This window comes from Haemaphysalis longicornis, unplaced genomic scaffold (assembly GCF_048455015.1).
Source record: "Haemaphysalis longicornis isolate Haplotype H1 unplaced genomic scaffold, Haemaphysalis longicornis Haplotype H1 scaffold_10, whole genome shotgun sequence".
In the NCBI taxonomy this organism is placed as follows: Eukaryota; Metazoa; Arthropoda; class Arachnida; order Ixodida; family Ixodidae; genus Haemaphysalis; species Haemaphysalis longicornis.
Genome location: NW_027526204.1, coordinates 20552497 through 20577068, shown reverse-complemented (window position 1 = coordinate 20577068; position 24572 = coordinate 20552497). Strand labels below are relative to the sequence as shown.

At 46.5% G+C, this 24572-nt stretch overlaps 1 protein-coding gene across 13 annotated transcripts in view; it reads right to left on the bottom strand.

Moving 5' to 3' along the window:
* LOC144158273 (uncharacterized) overlaps positions 1-24572 on the bottom strand; it is a 299163-nt gene that overhangs the window by 25023 nt on the left and 249568 nt on the right. The window contains exons 1-5 of one of the 13 annotated variants that reach the window (XM_077689061.1): positions 23727-23861; positions 19599-19747; positions 19470-19538; positions 13134-13269; positions 565-5364 (exon numbers count right to left, since the gene is read on the bottom strand). In XM_077689061.1, coding sequence (XP_077545187.1) covers positions 5337-5364; positions 13134-13269; positions 19470-19538; positions 19599-19747; positions 23727-23749 — 405 coding nt within the window. In that variant the 5' untranslated portion in view covers positions 23750-23861 and the 3' untranslated portion in view covers positions 565-5336. Of the gene's footprint in view, positions 1-564; positions 5365-12823; positions 13034-13133; positions 13270-19469; positions 19539-19598; positions 19748-22577; positions 22894-23726; positions 23870-23992; positions 24258-24572 lie in introns of those variants that run through there. The other 12 variants (XM_077689060.1, XM_077689050.1, XM_077689052.1 and 9 more) reach the window with 12 other exon arrangements.

Below are 24572 nucleotides of genomic sequence, written 5' to 3'. Positions count from 1 at the left end.
GGGAAGCAGGAGATCACAAGGGAAACATTATTCGATCATACCAAAGGGAGTGCATTGTTTTTTGAAGCCCGAGCGGGTTGCTTGTGGACAAAAATGCTTATCGGCGAGCCAGTACAGGAAGAACTATGAGCAGGCTGCAGAACTGAGCCAGAAACCATGCAACATATTGTAACGGAGTGCAAAAGTATCCGCCCAGTCCTCAGTGATGGAGCCATCCAGCTTCCGGAAGCCCTTGGCTTTAAGTTTAACGGAAAAGTGAACTGGACAGCAGTAGAGGTTAGTAAAAGAAGGTTAGAATGTTGGTGGGAAAAGAGCAGAGAACAACCGGGAAAGACATGCGAACAAAGAAGACAGGCTAGCACAGAAATTTCGTAAAAGTATTTTGTTTTTATTTTGAAATTATTTTTTTTTATTTTGTTTGTATTTTTTTGGCGAGGTGATTGTACAGTGGCGCTGCGACTAAGGCCGCTGTGCAACGCCACCCCATTACAAAGGGGAAGCCACTAAGCATCATCGGGCTGAAGAAGTGTCCTCAGGCCCTCTCAATGAGGTCCCTGATTGGACAGTTGCCGCATGTGGTGCCGCCCCCAGACGCGCCACGTCGGCGTATGCTACCTTATGCGTGATAGCAAGACGCCTGCGTGCTTCGGGGTAAGAGATGTTTTCTTTTACTTTCAACGCAATGATTTCTTTTTCTTTTTTCCATTGCTGGCATGAGTGTGAGTATGCAGCATGGTCACCGCTGCAGTTGACGCAGTGTGGTGGGGCAGCGCAGCTTTGCGACACATGGTCGGTTTTGCTGCATCATGCACACGTCTGCTCACCACTGCAGCTGTGTGATCCGTGGTCGAACTACTGACATATTTAGCAGCGGTGCGGGTTGGGGATGTAAGGTCTGACTCGGCATTTCACGTAACCAGCTTCTATGGTATCCGGGAGGACCGTTGTGCCAAAAGTGAGAACAAGTGCTTGGTGGGGATTTCTTTGTTTTCACGGCGGATGACTATCCGCTGAACTTTCATGACATTTTTCTCGTGAAATCCTTCAAGGAGTTCATTTTCAGTGACGTCTAGGAGGTTTGCTTCACTGATAACACCACGCACAGTGTTCATGGAGCGGTGAGGACTGACAGTAACAGCGGTGTCACCAATTTGTCAACTTTGAGGAGCTTGTCCCATTGAGTCGTATCTTTAACTTCAATCAGCAGGTTGTCATTGGACATTTTTTGTGCCTTGTAGCCAGCCCCAATGAGGTTTGACAGACATTTGGACACAAGAAATGGTGACATCTTTCTCATTGTTGTGTTCTCATTTTCCGAGTGCACCACGTGGAAGCGTGGAAAACACTCTTGCTTCTTTGAAAGAAAAAAATTCAAAGGTGGTTGCCTCGGTGCGTCCTCTTTTAAGAAAGCGATTCATGGAAAAGGGATTTGGAGATGCCATACAACAAGTATGTGTTCGGTGGCAAGGCCGGTCGCCCACCACCGAGCCCAACAAGGGAACGTGGCTTTTTCAGCACACGCTAACCGTACCTTGCCACTATAACCCTATGCTTGAAATCAAGAGTGATATTTTTGCACAGGGTTAAGCCTCGCCACCTGGAGAAGCATGGAAGCAAAGAAGGAAGGCGATGACAGGACAGGGTTAGGAAAGAAAACAGAAAAGAGGAAGAATGGAGAGAAGGACAGGAAAAGGCGATTGGCTGATTTCCCCAGGGCGGGTCAGACTGGGGGTACCGTCTGCAGGAAGCAGGGGCCAAAGTGGCGTGCTGCCGCCACCAGGGAGCCGTAAAAGTCCAAAACAATCCTGGTTTTGGCACAGCCACCAGTATGCCTATTTCCCTGGACACGGCAAAGCTACGCACAGCCAGAGCGTGGGTGGGTCCAACCCACATGGGCTCAGGGTCCGCGGTGTCACCACTAGCATCACTTTGAACACACAAGGTGCCCCTGCGGGGAGATTTGTCGATGTGAAGTTACACGCGGTGCCCTTGAAAAACCCCTCACGTCCTCACCCAACATTATTTACAAGAGTGGCGACTTGCATAAGCATCTGTCGTATAAATGCAATATTAAGACTGTTTCTGATTGGTATGCATGTCACGATAGATTTGTTGCCGCGGCTTTTAAAGGCTGGCTTAGAAAATCGTAAGCATGCAAGTCCAACACAAACCAATGGTGATACATTCAGACACCACTGTCCATTGCAATTCAGTGCCAGCGAGCATTTGCGAGGTTTTAGAAAGCGCTTTGTGTGAACTAATATAGCGCATTTGCGCGGCTGTTAAGAAAAGCTAATCTTGCATGGTCTGCAAAAACTACACGATACATCGTAGCATATAAAGCTGCATAAGTATCGCCAGAGTCCTTCAATGCTTTTCTGGTCACGAAACTTCTCCGTAACGCTATGGGAGAGCTTCATATGGGGACCAAAGCTCCCGCGCGGTGGCGCTACGAGTCCGGTGAAGGCGGCTTGAACGGCGGCCGCCGCATTTGCAGTGCGTTGGAGCGCGAGCTTGCTGGTGTTTGTTGTGTGATATAGCTTTCTGCAGTAATCACGAAGGGCAAACTATGTGAACTACCATGCCTCTGAAGTGCTGTGTACCTGGTTGCCACTCTGGCTATCGGAGTACAACGTAAAAGGCTTCGCTGTTCTGCCTCCCAAGCGACCGCGAACAACGCCACAGGTGGAAGCGAGCCATTCCACGACAGGAGACGGACGCTTTCAGCTTCGAGTCGAAGGCCGTTCGTGTGTGCGAGAAACATTTCGACCCTACGGACATTATTCGAGCCGATGAGTTCGAAGTAAGTGGGCAATCTGTGCTTCTGCAGCACGAGAAGCTGAATCTCCGCTTCGATGCCATACCCCGGATATTTCAAAACCTGCCGGCGTATTTTACGAAGCCCAAGCCACGGTCGCGCTCACAACGAGAAAATCCGTCTGCAAAATGTCGTCGCTTTTAGGCGCTGAACAACGATGGGACTGCAGCTACTGTGATTTTGGTTATCCAATCAGACATTTTGAATTTGGAAGGCGGAGCATGGCTATCTTTGCCTGCATATATATATATTTTTAACTTGACCGCCGCGTTTGCCTCCTTCGTGCTGATAAGCCCAAGGACGCGGGTTCCCAGCCGCTTTTCTGATGGAGGCGAAAAGAGAAAACGCTTGTGTGTTCGAGATTTCGACGCAAGTTTAACATACCTGAGTGGTTAAAATTAATCCGGAGCGCTACACTACAGAGCGCGCCCCATTGCCGGAGTAGCGTCGGCACGTTAAACCTCATAATCAATCAATCAATGTTTTTTAACTTGCCGTTTGGGTGGGAGGGGTGTGACAGGCACTGAGCGGGCGAATTTTTATCTGTTGACACCCTATGCCTATAAGAACAGCCGAGAAAGTCGCTCAAGGCTGTAGCATTTACTCCTACCCTGGCCCCTCCGCGCGCAATTATGCTGCTTCCATTTTGTGAGCGTTTCTTTTTTTCCAGCTGTCCACGCTCACTTTCCGAATCTCGAATATTTTTTTACATTATTAGCGCGCTATAAAATAGCGCAAACACAGCGCTAACCCAACGTGTTGTATGTTTGCACACCTATTTGCTCAGCGCAGCATGTCGCCCAGGGCTGAATACACATTTAATTCTGGCGCTAGTAAACTCAAATGATGCAGGCGGCTGCAAAGGCTAGTCAAAAATTGAAAACGTCAGATGTCCACCTTCTCAAAGCGAGAACGTAGCGGTGCCTGCCGCAGCGAACGAAAACAACATATATGCCTCAGTAACACCCGTGGTCTTGCCTCAATTTCACAGCTGAGCTACGCGACAACAACTGACTCAAAAACATGCGCACTTCGCTCGCGTTTTTACCGGTGGAAATGAAGAGCAGATGAAAGCAGGCGCGTTGCCGACGGAGAAACCGCCGGCCCGGAAGCGTCGTCGCCCGCCGGCGAAGCCTTCACGTTAACAGGGGCGATCCTAGCGGCAGCTTTTGTCCCCGAATGAAACTTCGGCCAGAGTTTCGTGACCAGAAAAGCATTGAAGGACTCTGGTATCGCGGAATGTGCGACTTATTTGTCTGCGTTTACAATTGAGAATGCTTTTTGCTTGCATACCTGTGCGCGTAGATATACCTCAGCTAGATTGGTGGTTCCATATAAATTCAACAATTAAATGTGCTAACTCCGCTATTTTTTTTTATTTTCAAAGATCACTTTGAAAATTTGTTACTTTTTATTTTTGTTCTTCTTTTCTGTTTTCAAGTTCCATTCAATTAATTAGATCGATTTACGCTATTTTTAACACATTAAATATCTTACAATGCGAATTATGCACTTCTCTGCAAAGGCAGGGGGTTTACATGGTTGGTCGTTCTCACAATATTTTTGCATGTGTTTCCGTAGTTGTTTTCAATGCTTTTTTTTTATTTTTGTCTTCCTTTTTGGAGGAGGTGTATGAATGTGCAAGTTTTTTATTTTGCAAGCTAGCTTGTATAATTATTTTCGGCTTTTGGTTCTTTTAAGATCTCCTACGACCAATCGTCTCCGTTCACACCATTTTAACGATTATTACATGTTAACTCCGCCAATTATTCATTTTGGCGCAAAGGCAGGGCGTTACACTTTGGTCAGTTTTCATGATTTTTTTTATCCTTTAATGTTTGTGAGAGCTTTTTATTGTTTTCTTCGCTCTGTGTGGGACATGTATAGAACTCATATTTTTGAATTCGTAAGTTCAATTTTATAATTTCGTTCTAGGTTTTGTATTTTTTGTTTTTAAAATACCAATCGATCAATTGTCTCTATTCACGCTGTTATGCATTTCAGTGCAAATGCCGGCCGTTACAAAGCCATAAATAGTCTGTTCATGATTTTTTTTTATTCACGGTTTTGTCATTATTTTCGCTGCTCCTTTATTTTTGTTTGTTTTGTGGAGGAGCTGTAAAGATTTATATTTCTGAATTTGTTAATATCAGTTCTATATTTCTTATTTTTCTCCTTTCTGTATTTTTGTTTTTTTTTTTCTAGGTTACGTTCCACTAATTATCTTTATCTATGCTTTGTAGTGATTAACTCCGCCAATTTACATTTCTGTGGAAATGCAGGACTGCACATTTGGGGACGTACGTGGGGTACTCGAAGGTTGTGTATACGTCCCCTCTGGAATCATCCAACAATGACAGGCTGCTCTTTTTCTAAATGCGATTGTATGCCTCATGGCATAAAACGTACATTACAGTTATAGTTGGCTTTCGCTCCGCAGAAGAACGCGAGGAAGCAGTGGTGGGGTCCCTTTATGAATCAATGAAGATCGGGTGGCTCGACTTGCAAGGGCGAAGGCCTATGCCTCGAAGGTGTCGAGTTCTCGCCTGTTCCAATGAAGGACACATCCATTACAGGCGTTCTGTGTAAGAAACTTCGACAGGAGCTGAGCAGAAATGCGGCCAATAAACTCGCAAAGACACTCGTGCCAAGACCAGAAAAACTGCAGTGTTGGCATGCCGCGAAATGCCACATAAACGGCGGCCCAACGGGCTGAACGATGCATTCAATGCACTACCGCCTGGCGGTGCGTGGGGGAACTAGCGCGCTTAAAAAATTTGGCTGGGGCGCGCGGCGATTGGGACAGCCGGAGCAAAACGCGCGCGGGGAAATCTCGGAGGCCATGGTTGCAGTATAGAGGTGTATGCATAACTTACCATACGATAGCTTCAGTACAGTGCCTAAATATCTCTACTGCACAGCCGGTTATGTGCTAAGTGAAAGAAATTCTGTTTTTAGAACCTGTAGCATAAAATGCGAGCTACCATAACAGAATAGTGCTATTCAATCACTTTATTAATTGTTGAGAGTGGAGCTGCACTTTTAAAAATCTTTTTCACTGTGAAATGAGGTAAGATCTTGTGATAAGAGTGCTTGGAAATGTAGAACTGCTTTTGGCTACTGCATGTCGGGATCTCAGTCACAAAAGAGGAACATGACATCAATACTCCGAGTTGACAAAATATAGCTTGCCAAAAATCATGAGCACAAACACAGCTTGAGGTGGAAAATATTTCAGCTCCAACAGAAAACAGCCGAAAATGAAGAAACCGGTGAAAATGAATACACAAATAAATTGCAATGCCAAGAAAGCAGGTTGAAAACCGAGATGACTTGAAATGTAGAATAAGCACAAGAGTTAGAATAGACATTATTCGACAATTGGAGCTGCTTTGAGCTCACAAACTCTCAGCTAATAGCCGCCAGCAAAATGTGACCGCCTGCTTTGGTAGCATCAACAAATTTACGTATAAACTAAAAAAACTACAGCAGTAAAAAAGGTGTATGATGCGCCTCGTGTCTCATTCTACCAACAGTCCTTCCACAACCTTTTTTCAAACAGATACTGAAACTATACAGCAGCAAGCGCCAACCATTTTATGGTGGGGGGAGCAGCATTAAAGGGACACTGAAGTGACTTGTAAACATTGTGGGATTGCGAGCCCAAATTGTAGTCTCGAGTCTGTAGGCAATGTTTCGACCACTCTCGCTGCGTTTACAAGACTTTATTCACTAGAAAAATCAATTCGAAAATGCTGTCCTCCTTTCTGTATCCTCGCCCATTTTCTGTGGCGTTTCATATGACATCACAAAAAGGTGGCTTGGCTTCACAGCGCTACTGCACAGCTGGCCGACACTCCAACAGAGTCAGTCGGCCCACCGTGTAGTCCGCCAGACGTCGACGGGTCGTCACAATTCATTCGCTCCATTGAAACTAAGTCAGGACACATTTGTGAATGTAAAAATGTGCCTTTACTTAGTACACTGTATCAAACTGTAAATCCGGTATCCAGTATCAAGCTCTAAGTCCAGTAGGAAAACCTAAGGCCAATAGAAGGTGGGAGAACCAGAGAAATTAATATAGGTACTAAGAAAAAAAAAATCAACTGCAACTTTTACCGTACAGGTTAAAAATAGGGTGCAGGAAGCACTTTCTTGCGCTGGGTGAACAAGCACAGCAGTCAGCAGCATGACCACACATCTGCGAATGCTTTTCCATCTAAGAAATGCAGCCGCTAGACAAGAGATACTGTGCGAATTTGGGGGACGTTTACTGGAAGGGCGCTATACAAAAAATAATAATTATCTAAGCTGCTTGAAATGCTATAACCTAATAAAAATGTAAATTGGCTATACATTAAATAATTTATATTTCTGTTTCTGGCAGCGCTGGCTCATGGCCAAGTGGTCTGGAGCTCTCAGTAAGTTGTTTGACAAGTTGCAAGTTCGAATCCCCGATAGTGCATGCTTTTGTTTTGAAGTTGATTCCTGTTTTTGGCCAATTTTTTCTATATTGAATTTCACCTTTCTGCGCTGTAACGCTCATCGCCCCACGAGCAAGTTTGCAGAGTGCACAGACTGACACTGACGCACTACTGAGTTCTGTTTGGCGTGCTGTTGACAAAGCACCGACTTCTTGCAGGCAGTGGGCAGTCTCTAATCAGCAGACCCTTGGCCTGGTGCGGACATGCTCTTTACGATACAGGCATGAGTCAGGCAAGCTCCAAAGATGAGAGAAAAGCGCATCGCATTTGAGCGTCTGCGGTGATGCGGACGGCAGTCATCCACCGCGTACGCCTTGGCTAGTGATTGCTACGATTCCAAGCCGTCCTGGTAGGCTTATCTGCCACATTTTAAAGCCAACAACATGGCAAAAGTGTGGTATGCCAATTACTGATATCGAGAATGCACATCCAATGATAATGTCTGATGCCAAGCACGTTTCACGGAACCGAAATCGAAACTTGTTTGTATGCTAATCTTGGACATGTATGCTAATCTCTCCAACTGAATTATATTCTTGTACTCTTTCCAGCGCCTTGTTTCCTAAGCTAAAGAAGACCTTATTGGCATGCTTATTCTTCATTACTTTATTTTATTCATATTTTTATTCCCACAGCTATGCTAGCTGATTGTAGTTCCTCAAGCATTTTTTGCAGATGTTTTGCAGTCTCACTCCAGCCGATGCAGCACCTAGCACAGCATCGCCACAACTAATTGCCACTGCGGGGAACTTCCAGATGTGACGTTCCTATCAGGACTCCGTGCGGTTGTCGCCTCTCCCCAGTAGCCCTTTTACTCGCAGCCTCATGCGAGTGAGTTGTGAAATTTGAGCATCTTGAAAATAATTGCTTTTGCACGCTTCTGTAATGCGAGCAGCTGAAGAAGCACTGGGTTGCTGAGCCATAAAGAGCACATTTGAAGAGTACCGGCGTCGGTTGACACAAGGCAATACACCATCGGCGAGCACGTACGGCAGTTGCACAATGGCTGATTTTGTGGTCGCGACGGCGGCAGCAGGCTCTCGGCTCACTCGAAGAGCACGTGAGACATATGTATGGCACGCGAGGTGATACACTGTTGGCGCAGCTGGTCGGTGTGTCAGCATGAAGAACTACTCTGGCAGCTGTGTGGCACACTCTCTACGAGTGTGCAATATGCACGACGGCCAACGTGAGACCGTACACTGTTGTCTCGGCTAGGGTTGCCACCTTTCCCCGAAAAAAAAAACGGCCCTGGGGGAGGAGGGGAAGGCGATGTGGTATATAGAAGGTTATATTTGCGTTGAAAAAAGGCGCCTTTCTTTACATGCAATGCCTTTTATTGTATTGTTTTCCTAGAGAGAAATCAACATAACGTTTGTACTGAAAGTGCTTCAAATTTGGGTTATTGCTCTAAATGTGCTGCACTGAAAAGTAACCGTCCTCGCTGACTGCGGTGGTGGCATTTTGTTGTGTTGTTACTCCCTTTGGTCCCCCTCCATCTAAGGGAGTGCGCTCGCCCATGTTTTTTCTCTGCTCGCATGCCTTTCCGCAGCTTGTCGACACATATTTATCGTCGCAGTTGGTGAATTCACGCTTATAAAAGGCCAAAAAAGATTTATTCACGGCACAATGGCCAAAAAACAGGCCAATGACGGCCGATTTTAAGTACAAAACGGCAACCAGCTTGCTGTCTAAAAACCAGGCAGGCCGGTCCAAAACAGGGCAGGTGGCAACCCTAGTCTTGGCCAGTCAAGGCACGAACAAGTATGGCAGATTGCTGTGCAGCCCACTGCACGATAGCAGCTGGTCGACTCTTTGAGAGTGCGAGTGGTGCGAGTGCGGCCGACACAAGGCGACACGCTGCTGTCACTGTTATCGCGCTGGTTGGGGCGCGACCAAGAACAGCATGCGATGCAATGCATGGAATCGTTTCAGCTCAAACATCTTCGTCAAAAAATAAAAACTTGCCACTATTTGCAGCATTTCTCTCACCAGTTAAAAAAAAACATAAAAAAGGGGGCACATTTGGCAGCATTGAGCCTTGGGAAAAGTCACAGTTTCAAGACACCAGCGAAGACACTGCAGTGCTTTCATCGCTGGATGGCATCATTATCTAAAGATTTGGAAGGGGCACCTGGCTAACAAGAACAAAACTGACAGTGTAAAGAAAAAATAAATTCTGGATTTAAAATTCAAAAACATGCGCTGAAACCGAAATCATACATGCTATAGCCAGCATGTTTCGACGCTTTCCTGCCACGGAAGCTTTTTCTTTTCTTTTCTTTTCTTCTCTCACGAACACAGGATGGTTAGATCGGCACAGAGTATAGTGGCTGTGCCGACAGCCATCTAGCGCTCAATACTGCCTTTTGTGTACCTATTTTCTAGCTCCAAGCTTTGCCATGTTCCCTCGCGATGCCTGTGTTTTCGTTGTACTGGACGATTATAGGTGCGTCTGAGCAGCTCACAGCAGAGAAATAATGGTTGAACTTCCCAACCCCTTTCGGCGCATGTTAAGTGTTTAAAAAAATGGATGACCCGAAACACATGAAATGCGTGCAGTCTCCTTGCAGGCAGCTGTGGGAGAATCCGCCAGCTGCGACCACTCGATTCCAGAGTGTAACGTCACTTTTGGCCGGCCGAAATGGCCACCCTTTTTTTCCAGTTTCGTTTTCAACAGAGAATTTTTTATCTTCGTTTACAATGCAGTAACGCATATTTGGGCCTCCTAATTTTGCAGGTAGCATTTTTTAAAGTAATAATATGGGAAAATAGTGCATTTAAGGAGACAAAAATTTCGTTGCAGTTGGCCTTTAAACATGTTGTCTATAAGTCTTATGTAATTCTTTTAAATGCAGAGCATTTCTTAGCCTCGCCTGTTCCTGCGTTGGACGGTGTCAACAGTTTTGCGTCCGCAGCAGGTGCACCTCTCCTTCCCTTCTCTCTCTCAACAGCAGCTGGCGCGCGCATGCGTCGTAGTCAGCCCGTTCGCTCCGTCGCGGTCTCGGCCTAACAGGTGCGTGATAGCAGCGCGGTGGGTCGTGGAAGGGCGCGCGCTGTTTGCGCCTGCGCGCTCTCCCCCCCGTACTGCTCTCCCTCTACTGCGCGCGCTGCAAATATAGCGGCTAGCGGTCGCTCGTGTTTCAGTCACTGCGTTGCTCCTTCCTTCCTTGGTTGACGCTCGTGCCCACGTTTACTCGTGTCTGCTACTCCAGCATCACGGAAGAAGCGATGGAAGCAACACTGCCTTCAATCAGTACTGAGACTGAGGCCCCAATGCTCTGCATTTACTCGTGTTCCCCTCGCGGGAAGGCGCGGGAATTTTTTTATTCCCTGGTCCCTTAATGATCCCTTAGCATGGTGGCTAATTTGGCTAATTTTTTATTCCCTGATCCCTTAGCATGGTGGCGGTTTGCACTGAGTCAAACGCTTTCTCATAGTCGATAAATGCCATGTAAAGGTGTTTAGTGCATTCTGCAGATTTTTCTATCACTTGATTGATAACAAGGAGGTGATCTATGGTTGAGTACCCTTTCCTAAAGCCAGCCTACTCTCCGGTTGTTGGGAATTCTGGTTGGCTCCAAAGCGGTTAACTATAACTTCGTATGCGTGATTTTATTTAGAAGAAACATCAATGCAAAAGTGCTGTCCTCCTCTTTACATCCTCCCTACCCCCCTCCGACAGAGTCAGTGGACCAGCAGCTCCCAGCATCGGCGCAATTTGTTCGCTCAGTTAAAACTAAGCTACAATATGATCCCTGCCTGAAAGAATGTGCCTTTAGCTTGTTAATTTGTGGACTTTATTTAGCTCAGTAAACTCTATGAAGACAAAGTAACCCCTCACAAGCGGACATGCGACGCTTCACTGACTGCTATGCGAGTAGCAAATCAAAAGCCAACTAAGCGTGGGGGAAGAATCAGCAAACTTATTATAGGCACTAAAAAATTAAAATCAACCGAAAACCTTATTGTAAAGCGTAAAACCAAGGTGCAGGAAGCACTTTTTGTGCTGAGTGAACAGGACAGCGGTCAGTAGGATGATCACACACTTGCGATCGCTTTTCTTAGCTAGCAAATGCAGTTGCTAGAGATAAGATATTCGCGTGAATTCAGGGGATGCTTACTGCACAAGCGTTATCCAAGAAATAGTCAGCTAAGCTGCTGCGAAGCTAAGCTAAGTCAGCTAAGCTGCTTTCCCCGACAGCACTGTGGGTAAGGCCGATTGATCTGAAGCACTGTGTACGCTGTTCCCCGCTAGGACAGGTTCTTTTTTTTACATAATTTTTATGTACTGTGGTAATGTTTTCGATACTGAATTCACAACTTTACACTGCAACCTTACTTGCTCCATTAGCGATGGCACAGTGCATGCAGACTGACATTAACGCACTGGCAAGTTCCCGTTGGCGTGGTGTTGACATGGCTCAAATTGAATGACGGACGGGGCACAAATCAGATGTCACTCGGGGCGCAACTTGGATGTCATTTCGAGTCCCCGTACTCCACACCCTCGCCATCATCCATGGAGTGGAAATGCTGCCATTTTTCTATACAAATCCCTCTAAAATTGCACGCGTTTTGTGTTGCCAGCATTGAATATGCCTGCGTGCACATTCTGTGCCCTTAGTAAGGCTAAGAAAGCTGCAGAATAATGGCTGCACAATGACAATGCGCGCCACAGGAAAAGACCATGATTCATTCTTGGTTCCCTGCATCAACTATTTTTTTAAGCGTAAAAGAAATCTCTGGTCTTTCTTTCAGCGCCGCAGTATGTATTTTTCCCATTCACTGCGGCCACTGGCAATGTCGACTGCTTCTTGAGTGCTGCTGACTGCTGGTTGGCACAGTGCCAAATCAGACAACTCTTGGACTAGTGTGAACACACCTCTCATGACACAGGGATGAGAAAGGCAAGCTCCAAAAGTGAGGGCAAAGTGCTTGCAGTGGAACATCACCAATGACGCAGAGGGTGTTCAGCCACTGCATACGTCTCGACTAGCAAACATTAGGACTCCAAGCAGTGCTGGCAGGCTTATCTGCCACATTCTGCAGCCGACAACATGGCATGGTATGCCCATTTCTGAGATGTCGAGAACGCCCAGCTAATGGCAACATCAGATACCTCGCATGTTGTTTCACCGAACCGAAACAAACTGGTTTGGATTCCAATATTGGACCTTGTCCAATCCCATTGCAACTCAAATACGCATCACTGCTGTCAGTTGTTGCAACCACTGTAAATGTCACATAGTATTTTTTCTTCTTTCAGGCTGTATAAATTAAACCCTGACTTTTCGACAGGACGAACGATAAAGTGGGTTTATTTGAGCCAGTCTATGCAGTGAAAACAAAAACAGAAGTATGACCAATTCACTTCAGTGTCCCTTCAACACGTCAAAACTACAGGTGCACTTTGTGCAGTGCATTGTGAATGGCTGCCAGCCAATTAGACCCCCAAGGTCCTTCGATGTGCAGTAAAACCTTGCCCCATGGGCGTTTTCTTGTTTTTCGTTCCATCAGAAAAATGGCTGCAGGGGACATTCTCAACCATGTCCAAATAAATGGCATTATTATAAGGAGACCAATATTTTTTATTGCTGCTTTGATAAGATTCTGCAGGAATTATGTTTGGGTTCGCGTAATACATTCTCCCATGTTCAGCAGACTACCAATTCCTTTTATTCTTTATATCCATAGGAGCATTCCTGAGTAGCTTTGCTGCACAAGACGCCTTAACAGAAGCAGACAAAAAAATTACTCTTTTATCCAGCAGCTCTCCACCACATTTACGTTCTACAATCAAGAACACTGCAAGCACTGTCACAACCCACCTTTTGCTTTTTTTGCCAGGAAGTGGACGACAAGAGCACGAGTGATGACCCGACTTGCCAGCAAGGCCCACACCACCCCGTGAAGCACGGTGTCTCTCCAATGGGGTACCAGGTTGGGTGTCTTCCTCTTTAGGAACTGGAAATCAATGCATCCAAATGCAATGACTGTCATGAAAATACCGACACGATCTACACAAGAATGTACCAAAACCTGAACATGTTTGCCTCCTGCTCAGACTTTAATACTGGTGCAGCCAGGGGCATTATTATTACGTGCAGGGTTTTGCATACCACTAAACAGCATTAAATTGCAAAAAGCATGAATGCTGACAACATACATTCGATTTGTCTGCACAAAAAGTGTAAAATGTAAGGATTTTCAAATACGCATACCTGTGTATGAAGGCTAACGTGGTATCAGAGGGATTCCTAAATCAGGATTATGGAGATCGTCAACCATTTTCGATGCACTTTGCGAAATTGCCGGAGCGCTAGTGGAGCAGCAGTAGACCATTCTGGCAACACTGCTCCGCCATCATGAAGGAAGCGAAAAGGCAGCAAACACAGAGCAGCTAACGCCTGCTGCGGTGCAATTTTGCATGCGCTTGTCGTAAAGTTGTTTTTCCGAGAACTGGGTGGGAAAATAACTTTGCTGCTCTTCGTTTGAAGAGCAGCATATTCCAGACTTTTATTCGAGGTCGTCGACTGACAGACGCTATGAGAACCAACAGTTTCAGCGTTAGGATACCATTACCTGGGGTAACGAACAGCAGCAAGAGAACACAGGATTTGTTACTTAAAACGAACAGCCTTACCGCTGCCTGCTTGTTTAGTCATTCAGTTCTAATTGTGTTTATTCGATGCACCCTTGCCCCATTGTAGTGGCAGCTGGCTGCTATGAATGGACAATGAGGGGTCTGTTCTTTGCTGAGCGCTCATGTTGCGACTGTTCAAGCTTTCTAAGCCATTCACGGAACGGATGAAAGCATGCCTAAAGACGCTGCTCTTGTCTCCACGAAATGTTCCGAATAAACTTTCGTTGCCCTGCAGACAATAAGATATTGTCCCTCATATCTCTTCATTGCTGCGATGTCTTTTTTTTCGTCCGTTTGTCAGTCGGGAACTCGTGATAGGACACATGAAAATAAGTTATGAGAGTTATAAGCCCTTCATGCATCTTCCACCTATATCACATAAGCAGTCCAATTCGTGCATTGCGTCAGGGGGTTTGTACTTACACCAAGATTTAGAGAAAAGCAGGGTTGTAGTAGAGATCAAGTAGGGCGTGCTCGCTGCACGGTATGCGCCGTTGACACCACGAGGGAACGGAATCCGCATAGTGTAAAGACAAGAAATAAAGTCCTAGACCGCATTCCCGATCTACTGCCGTTGAAATGTCAAAACAAGCCCAGAGAAACCTGCCTCCAGGCTCCCATTTCTGGCTGCACCAACACAACTCTCCTTAATGAATGTTCGCGTTAAAACTTCAGCAGTCATGATCGGCACGCGAAACTACCACAAAACAGTTCTCAAAGAAAAAAAAAAAGGAAGACGAGCGCGCTTGCGATTGACAGACGTTGAAACATCGTTCAGCGCAGGCAGAATGAAGCACCAATTCAGGCTCAAATTTGCATGCAAAGAAACAGTTCTGCTGTCTAAATGTTCTCCGCTAATAATGGCGGATGTTGTGGCCGGCACGTGAAACGCAGCTCTCAAGACAGTGCATAAAAAAGACGCATTGCCCTGGAGATTGCCACGTTAAAACGGGAGATGCTAAAGGTGCGTGCCGTACCTACCTTTCGCCCAGTATCACTGCATGTAAACATGCTGCTTGTAAAGAGGTACGCAGCAGTACGTGGGCAACGTCCTTATAATGGTACAAGAACACTTGCAGCATATACAAAATAAGCCAAAAAATCACTTTATGAGGCTCCAGAATAGTAAACCGATGGGTCAAAACGCGTAACCAAAACACCATTCCTGCACGACACTTCCTTTATCATGGCGTTGCTGCATTAAGCACCAGTGTTGCCACCACTGAATATTCAGTGTTGCCCGCCTTTTTGCAAAGGGGCTATGGTAATAAAGATGCTGAACCAGATTTAGGAAGCGTGTTTTACAAAGTCAGATACTAGGGAATTATTTCATTAAACAAGGCCCCACACAGAATCTGCAGGTTTGCAAAAAGCGTGCTAGCAATCTTTTTTGCTACTCTCGGTGTTTTTCTGTAGATGAGGTCAGCAATGTTTTCACTATTTACATTTAAAAAGCCAGGTACTACTTACACAATGCCATGAGTTCAGCAGACAGACTCTCAAAACTTAACTTTTTGGAGTTTTACGTGCCGAATTCACCCCCGCATATAAGCAACAGTGGGGTGAAGGGTCACCGATAATTTAAACAAGCTGGACATTTTCAATATAGGCTGAGTATGGTTGCCATTATAAAAACAGATGCCAGAAAAACCGACATGCACAACCTGTCATGTCTGTATTCTTTTCCTGCATTTCCTACTCGAGCATTTCCTGCATTTCCTACTTTTCCTACTCGAGCATTTAATTACCAGTGATCCCAAAGTTGTAGGATATTTATTATGCTGCAAATTCTCAACGCACAGCTGTTTTCAATTTATATCTACCTTAATAAAAAAAACTGCGAACATGGCCTGGCTTGAAATCACATCCTTGGGCTCAGCAACCCAGCTAGCCAATTGAGTTTTGCCAAATATTCAGCATGCAAATGAAAACGTGGCATTGGGCAAGTTGTAAAGCAATTATAAACAACCATTCCAGATTGAGAGAACAGTCCATAGCCCCCGCATACAAATTATAACAGGCGTCTGCCAGTTCAAGGAAACTAGAAGACTTCAGCATGCTCATTTATGCTATGTGTTGCAATACTTATTTTAAACCTTGCACAGATAGGAATATTAGGTATCTGAATGAGTATTTCACCACTACTTTCGACTGTAAGCCCCAAGGCGAGCCCATAATCTCTATGATTTCAGTGTAAGTGACGTACCCTAACTGCCCCCATCAAAACTTCTGTTTGAGATGTCTTTTCAACCTAGCGGCAGTTCACAATATTTGAAAACCCTCTTACACCAGCTGATGTGACCAGATTTTTCATTTTGGGCCACTGTGCAACCAAGAGGCCACTGCAGCCCTTATTGGCAAAGCTTTTCACCATACAGTTTGGAAAAATGTACCCCCGTACCTAAGAAAGCAACTTGCATATGGAGCACTTGCAGTGTGGACATGCATGTACCCATAGCTAAATATAGGGTCTATTCGTTTCCCCTGCACCACGTGAACCACTTCAGGCAGTGCAGCACTTTGCCGTTCGTTTCAGTGGTGCAGCTCGCGGCACCTGAACCGCGCCGTTTGATTCACCGGTGGTGCCGACGGGTGCAGGACAAGTTCACGGCTCTGCCTGCACTCCCTGCCGAGGAGGCGCAGAAGCAGACGACAAAAGTGCAGGGCTGGTTCCGGCAATGACGGAACCCACTTTGCACCGCTGTGAACTGGTTCAAGAGGTGCAGGCTGAATCGAATAGACCCATATATTGCAACAAACCATGCATTTCGTTTTGTTTACTAGTGTTTCATTATCAGCGCGTGGCTGTCTTATCTCTGTTTAAAGAGGAGAGCATATTTTTTTCTCCTTTTGTATGACACACAGGCAGTCTGGCAATCTTATTAACGGGCCACTAAAGGGTGGAAACAAGTTGGCCTATTGTGATGAATTATGGTTAATAAGGAAGAAAACGCCAAAAACGGGAAAACAGGCGACGATGCCCCATATGCATTTGGGTACTACGGTTTGTGATGTCACAAAAGTGTTGAATGGCGAGCACTCATTGAAGAAGTATCTATAGATCTTTTCCTAAAATAAACAGTTCCGAAGTGGTTGAGCACATGAAATAAAAGTAAATCAAAGCTTTCCATGAGCCCATCGTATCTACAAACAGACTAGAGCCTTTATAAACCACCAGGCAGGCTGCTTCAGTCAACTATTCAGTCAGCCATCATGTTTTCAGTTTTGTTTTCGTAAAGCGTTGGTGCGCAATTACCCTACGACCTACGATCAATACCCTAGATCAATAAGTCAATAACCTGCGACGGTGAGCATCCGAGCTTCTGCAAGCAATATACTTGGCAGGAAGCAACTGAAGTACCTACATTCATTATAATCAGCAAATGAAACGAGATGCACTGCAGGTGGTTAAGCAAGCTGCCTGAGCTTCCAATCTCCCATCCTCTGCACATGGAACATGAGTAGTAGGAGGAGTAAACCTTTATTTAAAATGTTGCTAGAGGTAAAGTGCGCCTGGTTCTAACCTACTGTATTTACCCGATTCTAACGCACTTTTTTTCTGGAAAAATAGGCCGAAAAATCGCATGCGCGTTAGAATCAGATACGAAACCGAAACTCCCACCCATCCCCATCGCCATCTCAAGATGGCGCCAAAGCTTTTAGCAACGATTTTTCGGACTAAGGCTTTTCCGTCGGCGTTCACACAAATCGTCAAATCGTTCTACTTGCATGCTTGATGCAGCAATGGCAGCAGCGGCTCCCATAACAGCAATGGCCGCAGCAGCTCCCGCACCTTAAAAACGAGCGGCCGGCTGAAGCGTGCGCCTCTGGAGAAGCTCGCGGGATGGGCGTGCAAGGCGTGGGCCACAATCCCATCGACCATGGTTGAATGCTCGTTAAGTGGCATCGCGAGCGCTCTTGACGGCACCGAGGACGAGATGTTGTCGTCAGCGGAAAGCGACAAGGAGCTCTTGGAGAGCGACGAGGAGGGAGATGAGTGAGATTACTTCGGGAAATAAACGTTTGCCCATGATAATGGAGTTAGGCGCAATTCTGGCATACTGTTGCTATCAGTCGAGATGAAGTAGACCGCCCGACAGTCATTTTTTTCAATCATAATAACTGCCGGAGTAGCAATTTTTGGCATTGCAAGTAAAAAAGCGGACCGCTGTACGATTTCGAAAAGCAGCTTTCGTTATAGCCTACGCCTCGGCTATCACGTCGCTCTCTCTCAAGGGAACAAACGCACGCGGACAGTGAATCACTATTTCTACTATACATTACGTACAAACGGCTTCGTGAATATTGGCCCAGTATTTTTTGCCTTGCTGCAGATCGAGAATCAAATTATAAAAGTGGTCTGAAACTATAAGCCAGCTTCCACAGCTAAATGATGCCCTAAAGCACGAAAACATTTCCTATCTACCACTGTTTTCTACTTAAACCAGTGACAGGTGCTGTTGAAAACATTTTACTTGAAAATAAACTAAATCTAACGCTCAAAGTAAACGCTTCGCTTGGTCTATTATTTGGGAGAGGAGCAGCTGCGTTAGTTTTTGCACTTCGTGAAAACGACGGCCGATATTTGTGCAGATTTATTTGTTGCTACAAGAAAGGCTGATTTTGGTTTACTTAGCGAGTGAGGAAAAGTCGCACAAATGTTTATAGCCGCGTGTACAACTCTATTTAGGTAGTCAAACTTTTGGAAAAGTTTAAAGGATGGAGGTGGTGTTGGGCCAGCCTAAATATGGCCAATATTTGAAGCGGAAGTGCAAGTGGTCAAGAATTTATAAAAGATCTTTTTTTTCTGTGGTAAATGCAAAGGAATGACAAACGTAAAGCAAGTACTCGTTTCACGCTATTTTTTTGTTTGAGTAAAAATATCGTTTTCAAATAAAAAGAGTTTTGCTAACTCCGAGACGTTCGCAAGCACGTGAATAGTTTGTAGACTTCTAATCTTTTTTTTTTTTTGCATTGAAAAAAATGCGAATATTACTGCCTATGTAGTTAGTTTAAACATATGATGGCAACGGCGTTACAGCACGCTTGTGTAGCAGAGAAACCCAGAGCGAACACATCCCTGCGCCCGGCGGAGTGCCCTGCAAGTCGCCGGAGAAGCGCGAGCTTTACGGGACAGGTTCCCCAACCTCCATCACAGGCGGCTCGGAACTTGTTTCGACGACTCTCCGCCAGGTGCAAACATCGTTTTGCTTGGAGGTATTTTGAACGGCAGTACCTACCACTCTGCGATTACGAAGCTAAGGATTTTGCTGTGGCGATTTTAAGAGCAGCGGCTACTTATTTGGACAAAAAAAAAAACTTGAGTGCAGTTGGCCTTTAATTCAAATCAGTGTTACTATAAATAATAGCACTCTAGATAAATCTGTGCCATGCAAATGCTGCAATTTGATTCCCCGACACTTGTCGGGACACATCACTTCGACAACCACTTCTACGGCAGTTGTGTTTTCGTTTACTTTATTGCAGAGCACAAGTTTGCTTCAATAAATAAAATTCTAACCTGAAAATTGCTTTTCAGTTTGCGAGCTTGCACTGATGAGGAGCGTCAGGGTCAGGGCACACTGTGTACCTGCAAAAAAATTGATAGCAATGCACAGTGAGTTGTAGAAAGATGGTACAGGAAAGCTACCTATGGCACTGGTGGCAATGGTCGCCTGGATCTGTTGGTTGCAGGACACATCCTGGCTGCAAGGTCCATCCGTAGCCATTGCAGAAACACAGCTGTTCAGCGTCAACAATGTCAGAGCATGTGGGACACTATTTCTCGTACGGCGTCTTCTGGAAGGAAAAAAAAAACCAGCAGGAAAAATCCACACACACAATGCGAAAGGTGCTCAGGAACATGCAATTATCTACCAGACATACCTTCGTTGGAATACAAAACAACTCCTGGCCTATGCATGTATTGTTCCGTACCTTGTGTACGAGATATGATTGCTAGAGCTATCTCGCAGCAACTGTTTGTACACCCCATACAGGTTTTGCCATTTAGAGTTTCTTCCTGGCGCACGATACAATCCTGAGAATCCAAGGAAAATTATGCAGGCCCCTGCTTGATAGCAGACCAAAATTAAAGATGGCAGCTGTACAGCTGTAAAGAGAAGAGCTTACGGGGAATGCTTAGAACTTTCTGAGAATGCAAGAGCAACAGCCTAGTTTGACGTTCTGTAGATATGCTGTTGAACTTTCTCCGGAACCTTGTGGGTGTTCCCGTTTCCACTTAAAGGCCAACTGCACTCAAATTTAACCCTGGCTAAATGCCTTCGAAATGCGTAGTAGGTACCATGAGAACTACTGCGACGCGACCGGTAGCTCTGTGCAATGGGTGGTTATTCAGTTTCAGGCACTCATAATACCGCCCTTACAGACGACAAAGCACCTGCCGGCGTGTCGCGCAAACAGCCATTTAGCGGAAGTGACATACCAGCCGCCCAGGCCGATCGGCCTGCCTCGCAGCGGGAGAATCCCGGAAACTCGTAATTCGCACCAGTACACCTGGCTTTCATGGCTCCGAAGAGTCTTCGCTAACCATACAGTTCTCTCCTTTCCGAGTGTCGTCGCGACATCATGCCAACACGGTGTGCTGCTGTCGGAGCGCACGAATAGTGTCGTGCTTGCGGGACAAGTGCTCGCTTTTCCGCGCGCCTCCCACACCCCGCACGCGTGCGCTCACACTCTCCTCCTGGCTGGCCGAGCCAGCCGTGTCGGCCGGTCCGCACAGCTTGCGCCATCAGCACCGTCAGGCCAGGCTGTCTGGCCGCTCGCGCCGACGGCTGATACGTCACTTCCGCCTGCCCATAATGGCCGCGTTTTGCCCAGTTTCATTTTCAAAATTGACGATTTTTGCTGCTTGCTTGCGGCGCAATTACGCACATTTTACGCGTCATACTTCGTACTTCGCTGTCTTTTTAGTCATACTATGCAGGAACACTGATTTCGCGCAGTCGAAATTTTGAGTGCAGTTGGCCTTTAACCAGCTCCTAGACGGCATGCTCCAAAGCTCGTTCCACTCAACTGCCATCGCCAGGGGCCGCCTCTTGGGCCCTGTGTGTATCTAACTCTCACAGAACATTCCACTCTGCCCCTTTCCTCCCCCAGTCCGGGGCACAGAAAGTTCATCCATCATCAAGGCAGCGCACTGTGCAAGTGTGGCAGAGGCCTAACCATTTCTGGCATGTGCTCCCTTATCCTTTTGTGGAGCCCTCTCCAACCACCCCTCTTTTTTGGCGCGTGTTCCTCAGCCTGGACCTCACGCTTTGATATTTTGCACAATTCTGCCTCCCACACAACAATTTCTTGCATCTCGCACATTACATGAAACATATCAGGCTTCTGCCTCTAAACAACAAGAAACAGCTTTGCCTATGCTCAAACACCTTGTTTCACTCTATTACTTGTAACTCGCGACTCCCTTAAGTGGCTCTTCTGAGTCATACCAGAGAATCAGGTCAAGGCATTCGCCCTTTAATGGCTGTACGGAGCCAACTGCAGATGGCTGCAGAGAGCCATCCTCTCGCACTTGAAGTGCCACACTTTTGAAGGAGTGAGCGACGGTTTACTTGGGAATGACCGTCTATGCGCCAGCAACAGAGTATAGGACTTCTTTCCAGACGGCTTGTGCAGGGTGCCCTATGGCATTTGCTTGTCCCCTCTGGCAAATGCTTCTCACACTGTGGCATTTAATTCTTAATTCTTGTTACAAGTAATATAGTTTAAAATTGCACTCGGTAGCTTCCTTTTGGCAAGTCTCATTACATATTCCATTGAATTTTATCGGTACATTGTTTTTCAAGTCCACAAAGATGTTCTAAAGAATGCTAAAATGCAAAAAAATGCAGGCAACAGAAACACCTAAGCAAAGCTAACAGTACTGCAACAGAAATGTTCACGAATGGAAAGCAAACACCGCAAAAGCCTACAGTGGGCAAAAATAGGTGACCGGTAAAAAGTGCAAAGGTTCATTGGTACATTGTCAGCTCCCACGGAGCTCAGCCACTTCCAGCGAGAGCTCTTTTAGCTCCTGTATGCCAGCGGCTTTCAAGCATGTGTTCATGTTGTTTATCTCTTTCCACTTAAAAAAAAAAACCTCATGCATCGCACATTCAATTAATAACAACGCTGAATGCTACGAGGAGTACCTCAAAGTAAGCACTGTGACAAATAACAAGCACATACGCGCCTGAAAGCCACCGGCGTACAAAAGGCCAGGTGAGATTTCGAACCGGAAGTTCAGGGAGCAGACAACGCACCCATGCGCACTTGCATTTTTTACCAGTCACCTACGTAGTACCACCTTTGTGTAGCTTTTGTGATCATGTGATGATTACGCTTCCACTACAGCCACCTACTATGGAAGAAGTGCCTCATTCATTTTCATCGAATCTTCAATGCTAGATGTAAGAATAAAACACATGGTCAGACCATTTCACATTCGATGCAGATTTAATCAATGCGTGGCAACATTTCTGTTTGTGTGGGGTCACACTTGTGAGAAAGGGACTGCAGATTTTGAGACATTCTCCTTTGAGACACTCTCCCCTCCCATTCTGGTAGTGCAGGGTCTGGTAATCCACTGCTGGCTCCTTCAAGAACGAACTCCGGCACTCACCATTGTTCTGGACACACTAAGGCAGGTTCAAGAACCAATCTCGGCCCTCTCCTCCGTGTATTGTTTGTTCAGCACTCAAAACTCTTCTTCCTCACTTGCGTCCTCGGAAACCACAGCTCTGCGGCATGATCACCTTCTATACACACACCAAACCATAAGCCGACCAGTGCATCTCCCACGCTCTCTAGAAGAGTCTCAGCAGCACTTTACGTTACAACACGTGAACCTTCCTCACTGCCAGCCTCTGTGGTAGCTCATGCTGTCGGAGCCATTCAGTACTCGGCTAAATCGAGGATGCGGGATCAGCTTCCCAAGCACCTCCCTCGTGTTCCACGTAGCCAGCTGGCGTCCTTTGCGACAGGGCCATGAACACGTCCACCTTAATTTCTTCCCCGCCCGTGTGTAAGTGTAGCAACTACTCAGTTACTGAAGGAAAAGAACAGCGCACAAAAATGGCAAAACACCGGAACAAGAGAATGAACAGACGCAGTGCTTTGTCTGTCTGTTCTCTCTTCCCAGTGTTTCGTTGCTTTTGCGTGCTGTTCACTTCGTTTAGGACTGTACCAAATCGCCAAGTCTTCCGTTTCAGCTGCTCAATTACCCTACATCGCAATGCACGTGCCCTTCGAGCACACGATAACCCAGTGGAAGAAGGAGCCTCTAAGTTTATAGGTGGACTTGAATGGACGTTATCATAGAAACCAGCTAACTTTCCTGTTGAACAACAGTTGAATCCCGCTGCTAAACTTTCCAGCCTCGCTGCTTCACACCACACCTTGAGTACGGTGCACTTGAATAGTTCTATTCTAGTGGACTGTAGCTTGATGAAAACTTGGTGACGTAACTCGCAACGTGAGCTGTTACGCAGTGCACACGTGGTACCGTGATACACACAGCCACGTGCTATTGTGGCTTTCAGTGCATGCCGTGCATCCAAGCGAAGGGCCGCGTATGCGCAGTACGAACAAGTTACGAGAGTTTGTGACCAACCTATATATGAAAGGCCATCGTCTTTTCACTGTCTGTTGGGACACAAAAATAAAGGAACATATCTGTGCGCGCCGTTTTCACTGGGCTCAGCGGCGATATTAGATAATGCTCGCGTGAGCGGGCGCTGAACGCGGCGGAAAGACAGGCCAAAATGCTCACACGCCAGACGATGGTCTTCGCATACCAAGGTTACAACAAGTTGCGAGAATTCGTCCTCTCGTACGTGACTAGTCGTGAGACCTGTTGCGACCCATGGGTTGCTTAAATAACCCGACATGGGCCGCCTACGGAAGAGGGTCGTCGCTTCTTCAACCCCGGACGAGGACAGCGCCTCCTTCCTCTGACGCTGCCCACACTTCGGCTACTGCGGGCTTTAAAAGGTGGCGGCCTCCGAAGGGTTGAGGACACACAGACGCGAGCCGTACCTTTTCAGAAGCAGCTGCGGGACCGAGGGTGCTTCAGCAGGGGAGGTCCCCGGCCGTCATAGAACGCGCACACACAGCGCCTTGTCTGCGCCCGGCTGGCCACTGAGGTGAACTACTTCCCTTCCCGCGCGTCTGATCGCCAGCCTCAAAATACTGCACACAACCTACGCGATGCACAACGCCGAAACACCACTGGGAAATTTACCAAACGGATAGAATGCTTTGTTTATTGTCCCCTGTGATGAGCCGTAGTGAGCCCTCTCGCCGTTCTTGCCCGGTGGACGGCCGTCTGGAAGAAACGGCGCTGCAAGCGCACGTCAGCCAGGCGGAACTAAAGTCGAGATGAAGGGACTTTAGGAGGAACTCTTGTTGTTGTTGTAATGTGTATTTATTAACACTAATTACACTCCGTGCCTTGACCTTTGTCATAGGTGGAGAAGGAGGTCTCGTGCTACTCTTCAACTGCCTGCTAATAAGCGCGCTGCGTGACCTGTACGTGCGCTTGCAGCCCCACAGAGGGAGGGCGGAATGTCACCGCTCTGCGCCGTCCATGCGCCGTCAAACGGCTCTAGGCCATCTG